At 40.7% G+C, this 15,418-nt stretch overlaps 1 protein-coding gene across 1 annotated transcript; it reads right to left on the bottom strand.

Annotated features, from left to right (window-relative positions):
• Positions 1-1,804: 1,804 nt before the first annotated feature.
• LOC112245996 (cleft lip and palate transmembrane protein 1-like protein) lies at positions 1,805-14,416 on the bottom strand. Its single transcript, XM_024414254.2, has 16 exons — positions 13,807-14,416; positions 13,593-13,687; positions 12,848-13,037; positions 12,289-12,443; positions 11,378-11,574; positions 8,907-9,001; positions 8,546-8,630; positions 6,563-6,666; positions 4,539-4,604; positions 4,375-4,425; positions 4,163-4,245; positions 3,794-3,828; positions 3,498-3,553; positions 3,331-3,375; positions 2,993-3,108; positions 1,805-2,647 (listed from the first exon to the last, which is right to left on the bottom strand). The coding sequence occupies exons 1-16, from the start codon at positions 13,969-13,971 to the stop codon at positions 2,557-2,559; spliced, it is 1,629 nt and encodes a 542-aa protein (XP_024270022.1). The 5' UTR covers positions 13,972-14,416; the 3' UTR covers positions 1,805-2,556.
• Positions 14,417-15,418: the final 1,002 nt, after the last annotated feature.

Below are 15,418 nucleotides of genomic sequence, written 5' to 3'. Positions count from 1 at the left end.
GGTCAAAATCTGGCGTTCTGCACATGAACAAGGCAAGGCAATTTACAGTTGAAGTCGGAAATTTATACATACACCTTAGCCAAATACGTTTAAACTCAGTTTTTCACAATTCCTGACATTTAATCCTAGTAAAAATTCCCTGTCTTAGGTCAGTTAGGATCACCACTTTATTTTAAGAATGTGAAATTGTCCATTTGGAAGACCCATTTGTGACCAAGCTTTAACTTCCTGACTGATGTCTTGAGATGTTGCTTCAGGGTAGCCTAGTGGTTAGAGCTTTGGACTAGTAACCGGAAGGTTACTAGTCCAACCCCCCGAGCTGATCTGTTGTTCTGCCCCTGAACAGGCAGTTAACCCACTGTTCCTAGGCCGTCATTGAAAATAACAATTTGTTCTTAACTGACTTGCCTAGTTAAATAAAGGTAAAAAAATATCCTCATGATGCCATATATTTTGTGAAGTACACCAGTCCCCCCTGCAGCAAAGCACCCCCACAACATGGTGCTGCCACCCCCATGCTTCACGGTTGGGATGGCGTTCTTCGGCTTGCAAGACCACCCTTTTCCTCCAAACATAACGATGGTCATTATGGCCAAACAGTTCTATTTTTGTTTCATCAGACCAGAGGACATTCTCCAAAAAGTACGATCTTTGTCCCCATGTGCAGTTGCAAACTGTAGTCTGGCTTTTGTATGGCGGTTTTGGAGCAGTGGCTTCTTCCTTGCTGAGCTGCCTTTCAAGTTATGTCGATATAGGACTCGTTTTACTGTGGATATAGATACTTTTGTCCCTGTTTCCTCCATCATCTTCACAAGGTCCTTTGCTGTTGTTCTGGGATTGATTTGCACTTTTCGCACCAAAGTACGTTCATCTCTAGGAGACAGAACGTATCTCCTTCCTGAGCGGTATGACGGCTGCGTGGTCCCATGGTGTTTATACTTGCGTACTATTGTTTGTACAGATGAACGTGATACCTTCAGGTGTTTGGAAATTGCTCCCAAGGATGAACCAGACTTGTGGAAGACTACAATTTTTGATCAGGTCTTGGCTGATTTTTTGGGATTATCCCATGATGTCAAGCAAAGAGGCACTGGGTTTGAAGGTTGGCCTTGAAATACATCCACAGGTACACCTCTAATTGACTCAAATGTCATGGCTTTAGAAGCTGTTTAAAGGCAGTCAACTTAGTGTATGTAAACTTCTGACCCACTGGAATTGTGATCCAGTGAAATAATCTGTATGTAAACAATTGTTGGAATAATGACTTGTGTCATGCACAAAGTAGATGTCCTAACCGACTTGCCAAAACTATAGTTTGTTAACAAGAAATTTGTAGAGTGGTTGCAAAACGAGTTTTAGTGACGCCAAACTAAGAGTACGTAAACTTCCGACTTGGTTCATTGGACACCTGCCTACAGCCATGGCATGATGCAAACAATTCACAAAATGAAACTAATATGGGCTAAATTAAATGATACCCATCCTGGTGGGAGGAAAGCAAACAAGAGATTTGTTTGAAAACAAAGCATCACCTACAGCCCTCGAACCTCAAATCCAGTTCCACTGCATCCTTCCCCTCTAATCAGGTACTGATTTAGAGCTGGAACACCAGGCGGGTGCAATTAATGATCATGTAGTACAGAAAAGCAGCAGGAAGTCGTAGGGTATGAGTCAAACAACCCTGTACGGCAACATCTGATAGAACTTGATCAATAAACATTTTTTAAAAGACCAGACATCGTCACATATCATATGAGTCTTAAATCATATTTTGACAAAAGTAAATATAATTTCCACCCAATTGGTCCTTATAACACTGAAGTCAATTTATTAATTTACTCAAAACTCCACCAAAACAATCAAACATTTTCAAATGCTTTAATAACAATTAACAAAATGTAACATTCAAAGCACATCAAATATAATTTCCCATATTTGGCACCATCATCTCATGGTCTTCATGTTCTAATACAAGGTCAAATACAAACCAATGCACATATCTTCTCCTGAATGATCAAACAGGATTCTGGACGTTTTGACCAAGAGAACAAAACATGGTGACATCAGTCAGCGTCTCCTGATGATGACATCATGATATGAAACACCAGGTGTTCTTTTATATAAGTTGGATGGGGGGGGCGACGACAGGTGTAGGCAGGCAAGGGGTGTGTGGGACTGAGTTGGTCTCATTCCATAGACAAACACATTCACCAATCATTGTATACATAATGGGTTGGTCCATGCTCCTTCAACTGGAGGCAGCTGCAGTCAATTCAACCAGTGCTGTGCTAGGCATCGCATTGCTTAGGAAAGCCCACTCAAGTCTTCAATGGTCTGGGTAGGTATAAGGTGGGTGGGTGGGTGGGTGGTGACTGGCTGGGAGTGAGGGGCTTAGCAGGGCAGTAAGGATAGCTGAACCTTCCCTAAGCAAATCCACCTTCTGACAAATAACACCAATGTGTTTTATAAGCATTGTACCCAATCCCAACACAGCAACGTGTAGGTCCATATTCTACATATGGCTCTCAGGACCTGCATGTGTGTCTGTGATCAGTTTTAGTCTTTGTGGGACTTTCCTTTGGGTTTCTCCTCCTCATTGTAAGACAGTCCGTATTCGTTCATTCTGGTCTTATCAACAGGATACAGCCTTACGATAGAAAAATAGTGGAAAAAAGTTGTAGTAAACAAATTGATGCATTCAATGTGAGGATATTCTGTTGTAGCATTGGAGATATTGTTACTTACAAGTGACAGTCAATTTAGTGCAGTGTGTGTATAGGATCTTCATTTGACCAGTATTGTTGCAGAGAAATAATCTTGCAGTAACAGAATTTGAATGTTTAGTCTACAATGTTGTTTGATCAGTGGGGAGTTTTCAGTGAATTTATGTAAATCACAAAGCTCATCGACATTTTCTGCAGCGTAGGGAAATTCTCAGCAAATTCTCAAATTAAGATCCTGCCCCTGTGTGCGTATCTGCCGTGTGGCTTACCATCTCTGGTACAAGTAGACGAGGAAGACCACATCATCCCTGAAGCAGGCTAACCGGTGGGAGGTGGGCATTGTGATGATGAAGGCAAATATGTCGTCGATAAAGGTGTTGAACGCCTGGGGATGGACAAATATAAACTACTATCATTAACGTCCTTCAGTTTCATCACTTTATGTCGTTTTTCTTTCTGATAGATTCATGGATGTTTCATTGTAACAATTACGACACATTCCAGTAGCCATGCTCTTACTGTCCTTCAATGATAAAACCCTTTCCGAGACATCCAACAGTGTAAAACCTGGCGATCTCTCAAATGAGATCTTATATAATTCACTCACTTTATACATGAATGCTTTCCAGGGTAGATGTGTCACAGATTTGAACTGTTGAAACAAGAAAATAATCGATATAGACACCAGCATCTGGCTTTTAGCGGCATGCTAAAGATAACATAGAACAGAAGACAGAAGACATGGGCACTAATGCACAGTATAATGTAACTGACCTTGTAGTTAACAAAGAGTTGAGGTAGCATGAAGAGGAATCCAAAAGCGTACACTCCTGTCAAAAAAGAGACCATCAATGACAATATCAATGCTTCTAGTATTAATTATCATGTGATCATGAACGTGCACTGACAAAGCATTTCTTATTTGTCCAATGATTCTGCCTATTGACTGAACATACAAGAAAACATTTGATCTAAACAAAAAAAAAACAACAACACTTAAGGTAAATCTGGCTTTTAAAAGTGAATTAAAGCAAATCATGCTGGCTTCAGGATAGTGTCAGAGAACATACCATTCACTAAACTGTTGATGATCCAGGAGAACCAACTGCCAAACAGAAAGCAGGTGAGACATTATTACACATTCAAAACACATCGTAGACCGTGTCTGGCCAACATCGAGGCTCCAGGGCCACACTGAGATTTCTAAATGCCACCGATGGCCACACAGATTTTTTGGGGAAGTTGATTTGTTAGTCAAACTCTATTTGCAGGCAATAAAAAGGGACGTTATTGCCAGAAGACAGAGGTCCATTGTAATTTCAAGTGTAGCCTGGGGTCTTTTTAAAATCCAAAATAATAATTTCTCGCTCCCAAAAAACTACTACAGTTGTCCATCACTGTAGTAGACCCTACTGTTATTTTCCAGAGTTATAGCCTACCTTTTGTATCTCAAAAACACTAAGGCATAAACCGCTCCTCCAATACACATTGGGTAGAGTAAATACGACAGGTACTTCATTGCCTGGGAAGAGAAGAACGTTGCAAGGAAAATCAAACGGTTGCTATTTCTGACAACGCTACTGTATACAAACTGAGGACAAAAGGAACATGTCATTTTTGGACATAAAAAAAGGTATATGTCAAGTCTCACAAGAGTATCATACTCTACAGTCCTCCTCTCTGATTCGTCAGACTTTCCAAACTGTGGGGAGACAAACAGACACTGATATCAATGTAGAACAAACAGAGACCAAACGTAATCCTGAGGAAATTAACTCCGATAAACTGATATCTTTACAAACAAACCAGACTTACAATAAATGTGGGTTTTACACCTTTCCAGATAACCTGTATTTTAAAGGCTTTCTTCACCTTCCACACCTGTAGAGGGACAGATAAACCAGTCAGGCGTCGAGAGGACATAGTGCACTCAACTACAAGAACACAATCATCCACAAGGATCTAAAACATAGGGGGATTAAGAGAAACCAGGACACAGGATGATGGAATTACCAAACCTACCAAAGGGGACCACATTGATAGTCACTGAATTGGGCAGCAAACAGAAAAAGATGATCAACTCAATCTGACAAAAGTCAATGGGGTCAGACATTTTACGAACGTGAACAACAGTAACTGTGTAAATAGAGAACTTTAGGGAAACACTGTGTGTCCCAAATGGCACTCTATTGCCAGACCCTGAGTTACGTCCCAATAATATGGTCATTCTCCTGCGTCCCAATAATATGGTCATTCTCCTGCGTCCCAATAATATGGTCATTCTCCTGCGTCCCAATAATATGGTCATTCTTCTGCGTCCCAATAATATGGTCATTCTCCTGCGTCCCAATAATATGGTCATTCTCCTGCGTCCCAATAATATGGTCATTCTCCTGCGTCCCAATAATATGGTCATTCTCCTGCGTCCCAATAATATGGTCATTCTCCTGCGTCCCAATAATATGGTCATTCTCCTGCGTCCCAATAATATGGTCATTCTCCTGCGTCCCAATAATATGGTCATTCTCCTGCGTCCCAATAATATGGTCATTCTCCTGCGTCCCAATAATATGGTCATTCTCCTGCGTCCCAATAATATGGTCATTCTCCTGCGTCCCAATAATATCGGCATTCTCCTGCGTCCCAATAATATCGGCATTCTCCTGAAGTGTGCACTCATTTACTACTTCCCACAAATCTATATACCAATCATTTAATTTCAAATATGAATTATTAAACAAGTGCAAACTTTGTGAGGAAGGACAGTTAAATAGGGAAGGAGACGCGTTCTGTCTCCTAGAGATGAACGTACTTTGGTGCAAAAAGTGCAAATCAATCCCAGAACAGCAAAGGACCTTGTGAAGATCCTGGAGGAAACATGTACAAATGTATCTAAATCCACAGTAAAACGAGTCCTATAGCGACATAACCTGAAAGGCCGATCAGCAAGGAAGAAGCCACTGCTCCAAAACCGCCATAAAAAAAGCCAGATTACGGTTTGCAACTACACATGGGGACAAAGATCGTACTTTTTGGAGAAATGTCCTCTGGTCTGATGAAACAAAAATAGAACTGTTTGGCCACAATGACCATCGTTATGTTTGGAGGAAAAAGGGGGAGGCTTGCAAGCCAAAGAACACCATCCCAACCATGAAGCACGGGGGTGGCAGCATCATTTTGTGGGGGTGCTTTGCTGCAGGAGGGAATGGTGCACTTCATGAAATATATGGCATCATGAGTCAGAAAAATTATGTGGATATATTGAAGCAACATCTCAAAACATCAGTCAGGAAGGCAAAATGGCTTAAAGACAGCAAAGTCAAGTTGTTGGAGTGGCCATCACAAAGCCCTGACCTCAATCATATCGAACATTTGTGGGCAGAACTGAAAAAGTATGTGCGAGCAAGGAGGCCTAAAAACCTGACTCAGTTACACCAGCTCTGTCACTCATTGTGGGAAGCTTGTGGAAGGCTACCCGAAATGTTTGACCGAAGTTAAACAATTTAAAAGGCAATGCTACCAAATACTAATTGATTGTATGTAAACTTCTGATCCACTGGGAATGTGATGAAAGAATTAAAAGCAGAAATAAATCATTCTCTCTACTATTATTCTGACATTTCACATTCTTAAAAAAAAAGTGGTGATCCTAACTGACCTAAGACAGGGAATTTTTACTAGGATTAAATGTCAGGAATTGTGTAAAACTGAGTTGAAATGTATTTGGATAAGGTATATGTAAACTTCTGACTTCAACTGTAATAGCCCTAGTCAGAAGTAGTGCACTACATAGGGAGCCATTTGGGATAAAACCACTAAATGCTTGTGAGGAGACGTACCTCGATCATGGAGCCTACTCCAGCAGGAATGAGGACCAGCAGGCTGGTCTGCTCATCAAACAGGTACATGAAAATCACAATGGTGCTGAAACACCTCCACAGTACTGGAAAGGACCACAACATAAACACATGTAAGGGGAATAGTCAAAAACTGCAAATACACTGAGCAGACAAAACATTAGACTGACCAGGTGCAAGTTATGATCCCTCATTGATGTCACTTGCTAAATGCACTTCAATCAGTGTAGAGGAAGGGGAGGAGACTAGATGTCGACCGATTATGTTTTCTCAACGTCGATACCGATTATTGGAGGACCAAAAAAAGCCGATACCGATTAAATCGGCCGATTTTTATATATATTTGTGATAATGACAATTACAACAATTACAACAATACTGAATGAACACTTATTTTAACTTAATATAATACATAAATAAAAATCTATTTAGTCTCAAATAAATAATGAAACATGTTCAATTTGGTTTAAATAATACAAAAACAGTGTTGGAGAAGTAAAAGTGCAATATGTGCCAGAAAAAAAAGCTAACGTTTAAAGTTCCTTGCTCAGAACATGAGAACATATGAAAGCTGGTGGTTCCAGCTTTCATCATCTTCAATATTCATAGTCTTCAATAATGAATCTTCAATATTCCCAGTTATTAAGAGGTTTTAGGTTGTAATTATTATAGGACTATTTCTCTCTATACCATTTGTATTTCATATACCTTTGACTATTGGATGTTCTTATATGCACTATAATATTGCCAGCCTAATCTCGGGAGTTGATAGGCTTGAAGTCATAAACAGAGCTGTGCTTCAAGCATTGCGAAGAGCTGCTGGCAAACGTAGAAAAGTGCTGTTTGAATTAATGCTTACGAGCCTGCTGCTGCCTACCATCGCTCAGTCAGACTGCTCTATCAAATATCAAATCATAGACTTAATTATAATAAACACACAGAAATACGAGCCTTAGCTCATTAATATGGCCAAATCCGGAAACTATCATTTCAAAAACAAGACGTTTATTCTTTCAGTGAAATACGGAACCGTTCCATATTTTATCTAACGGGTGGCATCCCTAAGTCTAAATATTGCTGTTACATTGCACAACCTTCAATGTTATGTCATAATTATGTAAAATTCTGGCAAATTAATTACGGTCTTTGTTAGGAAGAAATGGTCTTCACAGTTCGCAACGAGCAAGGCGGCCCAAACTGCTGCATATACCCCGACTCTGCTTGCACAGAACGCAAGAGAAGTGACATAATTTCCCTAGTTAATATTGCCTGCTAACATGAATTTCTTTTAACTAATTATGCAGGTTTAAAAAAATATACCTGTGTGTTGATTTTAAGGAAGGCATTGATGTTTATGGTACGTTGGTGCAACGACAGTGCTTTTTTTCACAAATGCGATAGTGATTGGATGATAAATTAACAGGCACTACATTGATTATTTGCAACGCAGGACAAGCTAGTTAAACTAGTAATATCATCAACCATGTGTAGTTAACTAGTGATTATGTTAAGATTGATAGTTTTTTTTACAAGATAAGTTTAATGCTAGCTAGCAATTTACCTTGGCTCCTTGCTGCACTCACGTAACAGGTGGTCAGCCTGCCACACAGCCTCCGCATGGAGTGCAATGAAATCAGCATCCAAAAATGCCGATTATAGATTGTTATGAAAACTTGAAATCGGCCCTAATTAATCGGCCATGCCAATTAATCGATCGACCTCTAGAGACAGGTTAAAGAAGGATTTTTAATCCTTGAGACATGGATTGTGTATGTATGCCATTCAGAGTGTGAATGTGCAAGACAAATTATTTAAGTGCCTTTGAACGGAGTATTGTAGTAAGTGCCAGGCACAGCAGTTTGTATTCATTTTAAAAGTTTTAAATTCAAAATCATGTCCTGAATTACTTTAATTGGAATTGACCCCAACCCTGCCTAACAGCATCTTCGTAAGAAGTCCACCCACCTGCTTTGCTGGACATTCCCACCATGCTTTTCTTCTGCTTCCAGAAGCTGATGTCATGTTTGAAGGCCAGGAAATCAAACAGGAGCTGCAAATGAAACATGCTTTTAATTTGCAATGTGACAAAGGAATAATTTAGTGAATCTCAGTCATGCATGTGTGTGGCAAGTAGATCTAGCGGTTAAGACCATTGGGCCAGTAACAGCCTCAAAGTTAGCTGGTTCGAATCCTCGAGCCGACTAGGTGAAAAAAAATCTGTCTATGTGCACTCCTGTAAGTCGCTCTGGATAAGAGCGACTGCTAAGTTACTAAACATTTTAAAATCACTTCATTTATATGGAACAGTAAGACTTCACATTCTTACATGAAAGGCAGCCACAAAGAAGGTGAGGGCTAAGAAGTACAGGTTGGTTTCCACGAAAATGCCCTTGATTTCATCAGCATCTTTCTCAGTGAAGCCTGAAATCACAACAAACCAAATTATTAAAAAGGCTCCCACCAGAGTGCACAGCTGACCCCATTTTGACGTAATTCCTTGCCGTTGAGTGGAAATGCTTGTTTTAGGTTCCATCTCTGAAGAATGACGCAAGCTTCTTATACAGTTGAAGTCAGAAGTTTACATACACCTCAGGTTTGTAGGTCTCCTTGCTCGCACACGCTTTTTCAGTTCTGCCCACACATTTTCTATAGGATTGAGGTAAGGCCTATGTGATGGCCACTCCAATACCTTGACTTTGTGGTCCTTAATTAATCTGGGATAGGTGGCAGTATTTTCACGTCCGGATGAAAAGCGTGTCCAAAGTAAACTGCCTGCTACTCAGGCCCAGCAGCTAAGATATGCATATTATTAGTAGATTTGGATAAAAAAAACACTCTGAAGTTTCTAAAACTGTTTGAATCATGTCTGTGTATAACAGAACTTATTTGGCGAAACCCAGAGGACAAACCATTAAGATTTTTTTTGTTTTTTGTTTGTTTTTGAGGTCACTCTTTTCAATGAGTTTTCATTGGGAATCCAGATTTCTAAGGGACCTTCTTGCAGTTCCTATCGCTTCTACTGGATGTCAACACTCTTTAGAAATTGGTTGAGGTTTTTCCTTTGAGAAATGAAGAAGCAGCACTGTTCAGAAAGAGGCTCGAGGGAAGTGTACTCTTTGTTAGAGGCGTGTGACCTGAAAGCTAGCTACACTTTGTTTTCCTCCGGTATTGAACACAGATCATCCCGTCTTAAATTTGATCAATTATTTACATTAAAAAATACCTAAAGTTGTACTACAAAAGTAGTTTGAAATGTTTGGACAAAGCTTACAGGTAACTTATGAGATATTTTAATGTCACGTTGCGCAAGTTGAAACCGGTGTTTTTCTGGATCAAACCCGCCAAATAAATGGACATTTTGGATATATATCGACGGAATTAATCGAACAAAAAGGACCATTTGTGATGTTTATGGGACATATTGGAGTGTCAACAGAAGAAGCTCGTCAAAGGTAAGGCATGAATTATATCTTTATTTCTGCGTTTTGTGTCGCGCCTGGAGGGTTGAAATAGGATTGTTTGTTTACTTTAGTGCTGTCCTCAGATAATAGCATCGTTTGCTTTCGCCGTAAAGCCTTTTTGAAATTTGACATGTTGGCTGGATTCACAACAAGTGTAGCTTTAATTTGGTGTATTGCATGTGTGATTTCATGAAAGTTGAATTTTTATAGTAATTTATTTGAATTTGGCGCTCTGCATTTTCACTGGATCTTGGCTGGTGGGACGCTACATATCCCAGAGAGGTTAAGCCATTTTGCCACAATTTTGGAAGTATGTTTGGGGTCATTGTCCATTTGGAAGACCCATTCGCGACCAAGCTTTAACTTCCTGAAGGTGCTTCCTGTAGGTGCAAAAACATGCGTTTGCATCCCCTATTTTCATTTGCTCCATGTCTCAGCTGGCCAAGTGTAGACTATGTAGACTACGGTGGCCAAGTGTAGACTACGGTGGCCAAGTGTAGACTACGGTGGCCAAGTGTAGACTACGGTGGCCAAGTGTAGACTACGGTGGCCAAGTGTAGACTACGGTGGCCAAGTGAAGACTACGGTGGCCAAGTGTAGACTATGGTGGCCAACTTTGCAGGTGTTTCTGATGAATAAACAATGCCATGCTGGTGGATAGTAACATTCAACTAAAACCCAGCGTTAAAAAGAAACAGACAAAAGTATTAGCACATCCTATCATAGGGGAAACACACCGCATTGCCACAGAAAAAAATAAAAATCCCCACTTTGTATTTCCCACTTCCAAGCCCAAATATATCAAACTTTGACTTAAACTGTGACTTATTGACTTCAAATTGTTGTGCAACTTCATGGGTAAGCTCTGGTCATTGTCTTTCAGTTGAATTTTTTTTATTTCCTCCCTTTATCAAGCATCAGTTTGCATGTTCAAACAGACAAAACAAAGGATTTTATTTTATATTTCTTACTACAGTTATTGAACCTCTTCCCCTCAGACTTCATTAAATGACAGAACAGTAGCAACTATAGGACAGAAGTCACTCTCGTGATGCGGTCGTTCAGTTTGTGATCCTCTGGCGGTAGGTAGTATGACTTATGCAGATTAGTGTCAAATCCGTACACTAGTATCAACTAGCATAATGGGTGCTGTTTCCCGGACAGATTACGCCTAGTCACGACTAAAAAGCAATCTCAATGAAGAATCTACATGGAAAATAATGTTTTGTCCAGGCCAAGGCTTGATCTGTGTCCGGTAAACTGTCCCAATGAGTTTGGTCATAGTACTAGCCATAGAGATATTGAATTATACTGCTATTTCTATAGTACTACTCACCGAACTGTTGCAGAGAGTAGACGGCATCTTGCATGTGAATCCAGAAGCGGAGTTTCCCGAGGGAGATGGTATCATAGGAGATAGTGAGAGGGAGTTCCGTGCTGGTGCTGTTGATCTCCATCAAGTCCTTCACTCTGTTGCTCAGCTCATCCACAAACAGCAGTGGAAGGTACACCCTCTTCTTTCCATTTTGAAATCTGGAACACAGTAAAACATTTGCTACTGTTATGTCATTAATGAAGTCTGAGTGGAAGAGGCTCTGACAGCTGTCAGTTCTCTATTTGTTGATGCTTTCCCGGTCCCATGTGGAAATCTCCAGGACATTCTTTCCCATCCCCAATTCGTGATTATGTATAAGAGGTGGAACCTAAAACAAGCATTTCCGCTCGAAGGCAAGGAATTACGTCAAAATGGGGTCGGCTGTGCACTCTTGTGGGAGCCTTTTAATGAGTTGATTTGTTGTGATTTCAGGCTTCACTGAGAAAGATGCTGATGAAATCAAGGGCATTAGTGTGGAAACCAACCTGTACTTCTTAGCCCTCACCTTTTTCGTGGCCTTTCATGTAAGAATGTGAAGTCTTACTGTTCCATATAAGTGAAGTGATGATCATCTTTAAATAAAGGCTCTGGAACTTCAATTTAGAATTGTTGCATTGTAATACAAAGCATGTGTTGGCACACCCCCAAAAAGTTGGTAAAGGTGCTGACTAACGGCGAGTAAACTGTAGGCTCTGAAAATAGATAAAGAGAGTCACACTCTATATACAAGCTCCCAGTAATTGATTGGGTAAACCAATGTTTCAGCATCACTGTGCCTTCTTCACCCTGAAGAAGGTGTTGTGTATTGTATCATTAGTTCCAGCTGTCCATTTATGAGTGTATGATGAATGGTATCATAAGTGCGTTCTTACACTCGCAGGTAGCGGTGCACGTCGCTGGGCAGGAAGTCCCTGTCGAAGATAAAGTCCTCTGACACCACATTGAGGGTGAGACGGGAGCGCCAGTGAGACACGGGCCGATCCACTGCAGGGTCACCTCCTTTGGGCTTCCGTTTCAGCTGCTCCGCCTGCCCTGGGCACAATGACCACAGCAGATCAGAGAGAAAAAGACCAGGGAAAAACTGAACATCACAATCAGCATGACAGTTTTAAAGATGTACTCCACAGAAAATGCATTCCAATGTGAAAGGTATTAAAATGTACCAGACTGATAAAAAAAAAAAAGATGCTATAAAGGGACAATTCAGAACAGTTGATTCCAAGACACTGTCTGCGCATACAGACATACCCTAATAATAAAGAGACGTATGAATGCCTTGCTTTGGATCTTGTAAATGTTGGTTACGTCCCAAATATCACTTTACTCCCTTTATAGTGCACTACTTCTCACCAGAGCCCATAGTAGTGAACTAAAAAGGGAATATTGTGCTATTTAGAATGCAGCCATTGTGCGGTGTAATCGTAGTCTGACCTGTGTTGCTTCCTCCCCTGAGATCAGGCTGACCTCTGGTGGTTTGGGTATCATGTAGGTGGTGAGCTGGGACACCAGATGCACCTGTCTGGGGTCCTGCCACGGGGACATACCTGCCTGGTGAAGAAACACCATGGCATACAGCGTCCCATTCTTACAGGTCTTCTTTGGGAGAGACACATTCACTATCCTTTAGGAAAAGGGATACATAGGTGAATATGAACTGGTTGGTTCAAGCCCTGAATGCTGATTAGCTGACAGTCGTGGTATATCACGGGTATGACAAAACAGTTATTTTTACTGCTCTTGATAACCAGTTCATAATAGCAATAAGGCACCTCTGGGGTTTGCGGTATATGGGAAATATACCAAGGCAAAGGGCTGTATCCAGGCACTCTAAGTTGTGTCGTGCGTAAGAACATCCCTTAGCCATGGTATATTGGCCATATACCACAAACCCCCTTGTGCCTTATTGCGTAAATATAGCAGGGAGAGGTCAATCTTTGCAGGTTGAAGTAGTCTCTATATGCGGTTTGTTCAATGTTAATCAGTTACTATGAATGTGGGCAGATATCTGCACTTGTTTTGGTTCCAGATGACTAATATGAAGTCCTAGTCATCCTGCAAATACCCAGAGAGCACTGACTGTGTCTACCACAAAGTTTCCATAGGTGATCATTGTGCTTATTACAACTGACTGACTGATAGATACCACCATATCCTGGCACCCTAAGAAATGTTGCACCTTTCAAACTTGGTCTCAACATCAAAGTCCTCCTCCTCGTGAATGAGGGTGTGTCCCCCATCAGCATTGGGTCGCAAGGCTGTGTAGATACTCAGCTGGGATTGGGGAATAAAGAACACAGCAAATGTTCACGAATCAGTTTCCACACCCAAAACAACTGTCTGACTGGCAAGTTTTCATTCCATCTAGGTAGCTTGCAATGATGTATACAAACCTGCAATCTTGGTTTTCCTGCCAAATATGGGTTGATGCAGTTTTCCAATTTGGGGTTCTCACAAGGTTTGGTGTAAACGATGCCATACATCACCCAGCAAGTGTGCAAAACATACACAACGAACACCCCGACTATCAGCGTCGTGAAAGAGGTTGTCTGAAACATGCTCCGGACTCCCGTCTAGTCATTCAAATACGAAATGTGTCAGGCAGATACCGTAGCGACTCTATTCTCTTCTGAAACCGAGCCAAGGACAGATGCGAAACTCAGAGAGAATTTAGCTGAGGCAGATTAACATCGGTTGATGAATTGCTCATACTGTAACGTTAGTGTAGTTTATGGACTGGTCATTGAGGTCACAGGTGTCGGCTGGTGCTAGGCTAACCATGGCTAGATATCGTTGACCACACTGTACGTCTCCTCATGTCTTTTACCAATCAAATGTAATTTCTATTAGTTCATATTTGTGCATTATAAAATCCCCGAATTCTGCTCGTCACTTTGCATCTCGAAATTGCAATATCACGGCTATTTTAAAGAAGCATGGATGTGTCAGCTAGCTACTTCCGTGATTTATTTCCTGGTTACGATAGTCAGGAAAGTATCAAACTGCGGCTGCGCAAATACAACAATCTGCATACCAGCTGAATATATCTTGGCCACTAGATGTCAACCATGCTCCATGCAGTGCACTCTTGATTATAATGTCGGTTTTTCCAAGTCACCTTTACACTGTCAGTGCCAGGTCAACGTCAACAATAGAAGCATTATTATTTAGAATTTTCCCCCGTAGATTTGTACATGTATTGTAGAAACGAATTAAAATATGTTGAATGTCTTGGTTTTGAAAAACAATTAACACAAACCTCTGCACTTGAATAAATACAAAATATGTAGCTATTAGCAGTGTTTAATATGAGCAGGATCCGACACCTTTCATTTCTGGACTGTTTCGTTCCTGAACCCATTTCCTAGGATCGGGTAAATCTCGTGGCTTGAAAAATACTTGTAATGTAAAATTATAATAAAAGCAATCAGTTAGACTAATTCAGGTTGACTCCTCTGTAATTCTCTTGGCTATCGCCTAAAAATTGTCATGTTAAAACGGCCTGATAATTGATGCGTTTTGGGTCGGCCGGGTTTATGATTTGCACGACAGTGTAGCCTATATAGACCAACGCGTGGCCATTGCTGTGATGAGAGAGAGAAGCGCGCCTGTATCTCACACATAACTAGAATGAGATTCACTTTCTATGATCTCTCTCCCTCTCTACTCTGATAGACATGAGCATGCAACTCTCATCAACTCTCAGCGTTACACTTCATCATTTATTTCCTTATAGAATCATGGCTGCGCGAAGCAGCACGCCTGATAAATTGAAATATATTTGCCAAAGTCATTAAATTTCTGCTGTCTGTTCAGAAATAAATGAAACAAATCCGAATAATACACCAGGAGTAGGCCTATAATTGTGCCACAGATGATCAATAGTTTATTTTTTTTAAATTGCCTAGCTGTGGATTGTGTGTAGCCCAATCACGAGCCATGTCAACAGCCAAAATAGACCTTTCCCAATATTTCAAATACAATCACTGGAAAATACAGGTTGAA

This window comes from Oncorhynchus tshawytscha, linkage group LG13 (assembly GCF_018296145.1).
Source record: "Oncorhynchus tshawytscha isolate Ot180627B linkage group LG13, Otsh_v2.0, whole genome shotgun sequence".
In the NCBI taxonomy this organism is placed as follows: domain Eukaryota; kingdom Metazoa; phylum Chordata; class Actinopteri; order Salmoniformes; family Salmonidae; genus Oncorhynchus; species Oncorhynchus tshawytscha.
This window is presented reverse-complemented; position numbering and strand designations above follow the sequence as displayed.

What these genes read in the sequence shown, in the direction of transcription:
- LOC112245996 (XM_024414254.2), bottom strand. Translation starts at nt 13,971, where the DNA reads ATGTTTCAGACAACCTCTTTCACGACGCTGATAGTCGGGGTGTTCGTT. An exon ending in GTGTAAAACCCACATTTATT is followed by an intron (nt 4,426 to 4,538) that starts GTAAGTCTGGTT and finishes GTCTCCCCACAG; the next exon opens with TTTGGAAAGTCTGACGAATC. An exon ending in GTGTTTTTGAGATACAAAAG is followed by an intron (nt 3,829 to 4,162) that starts GTAGGCTATAAC and finishes TCTGTTTGGCAG; the next exon opens with TTGGTTCTCCTGGATCATCA.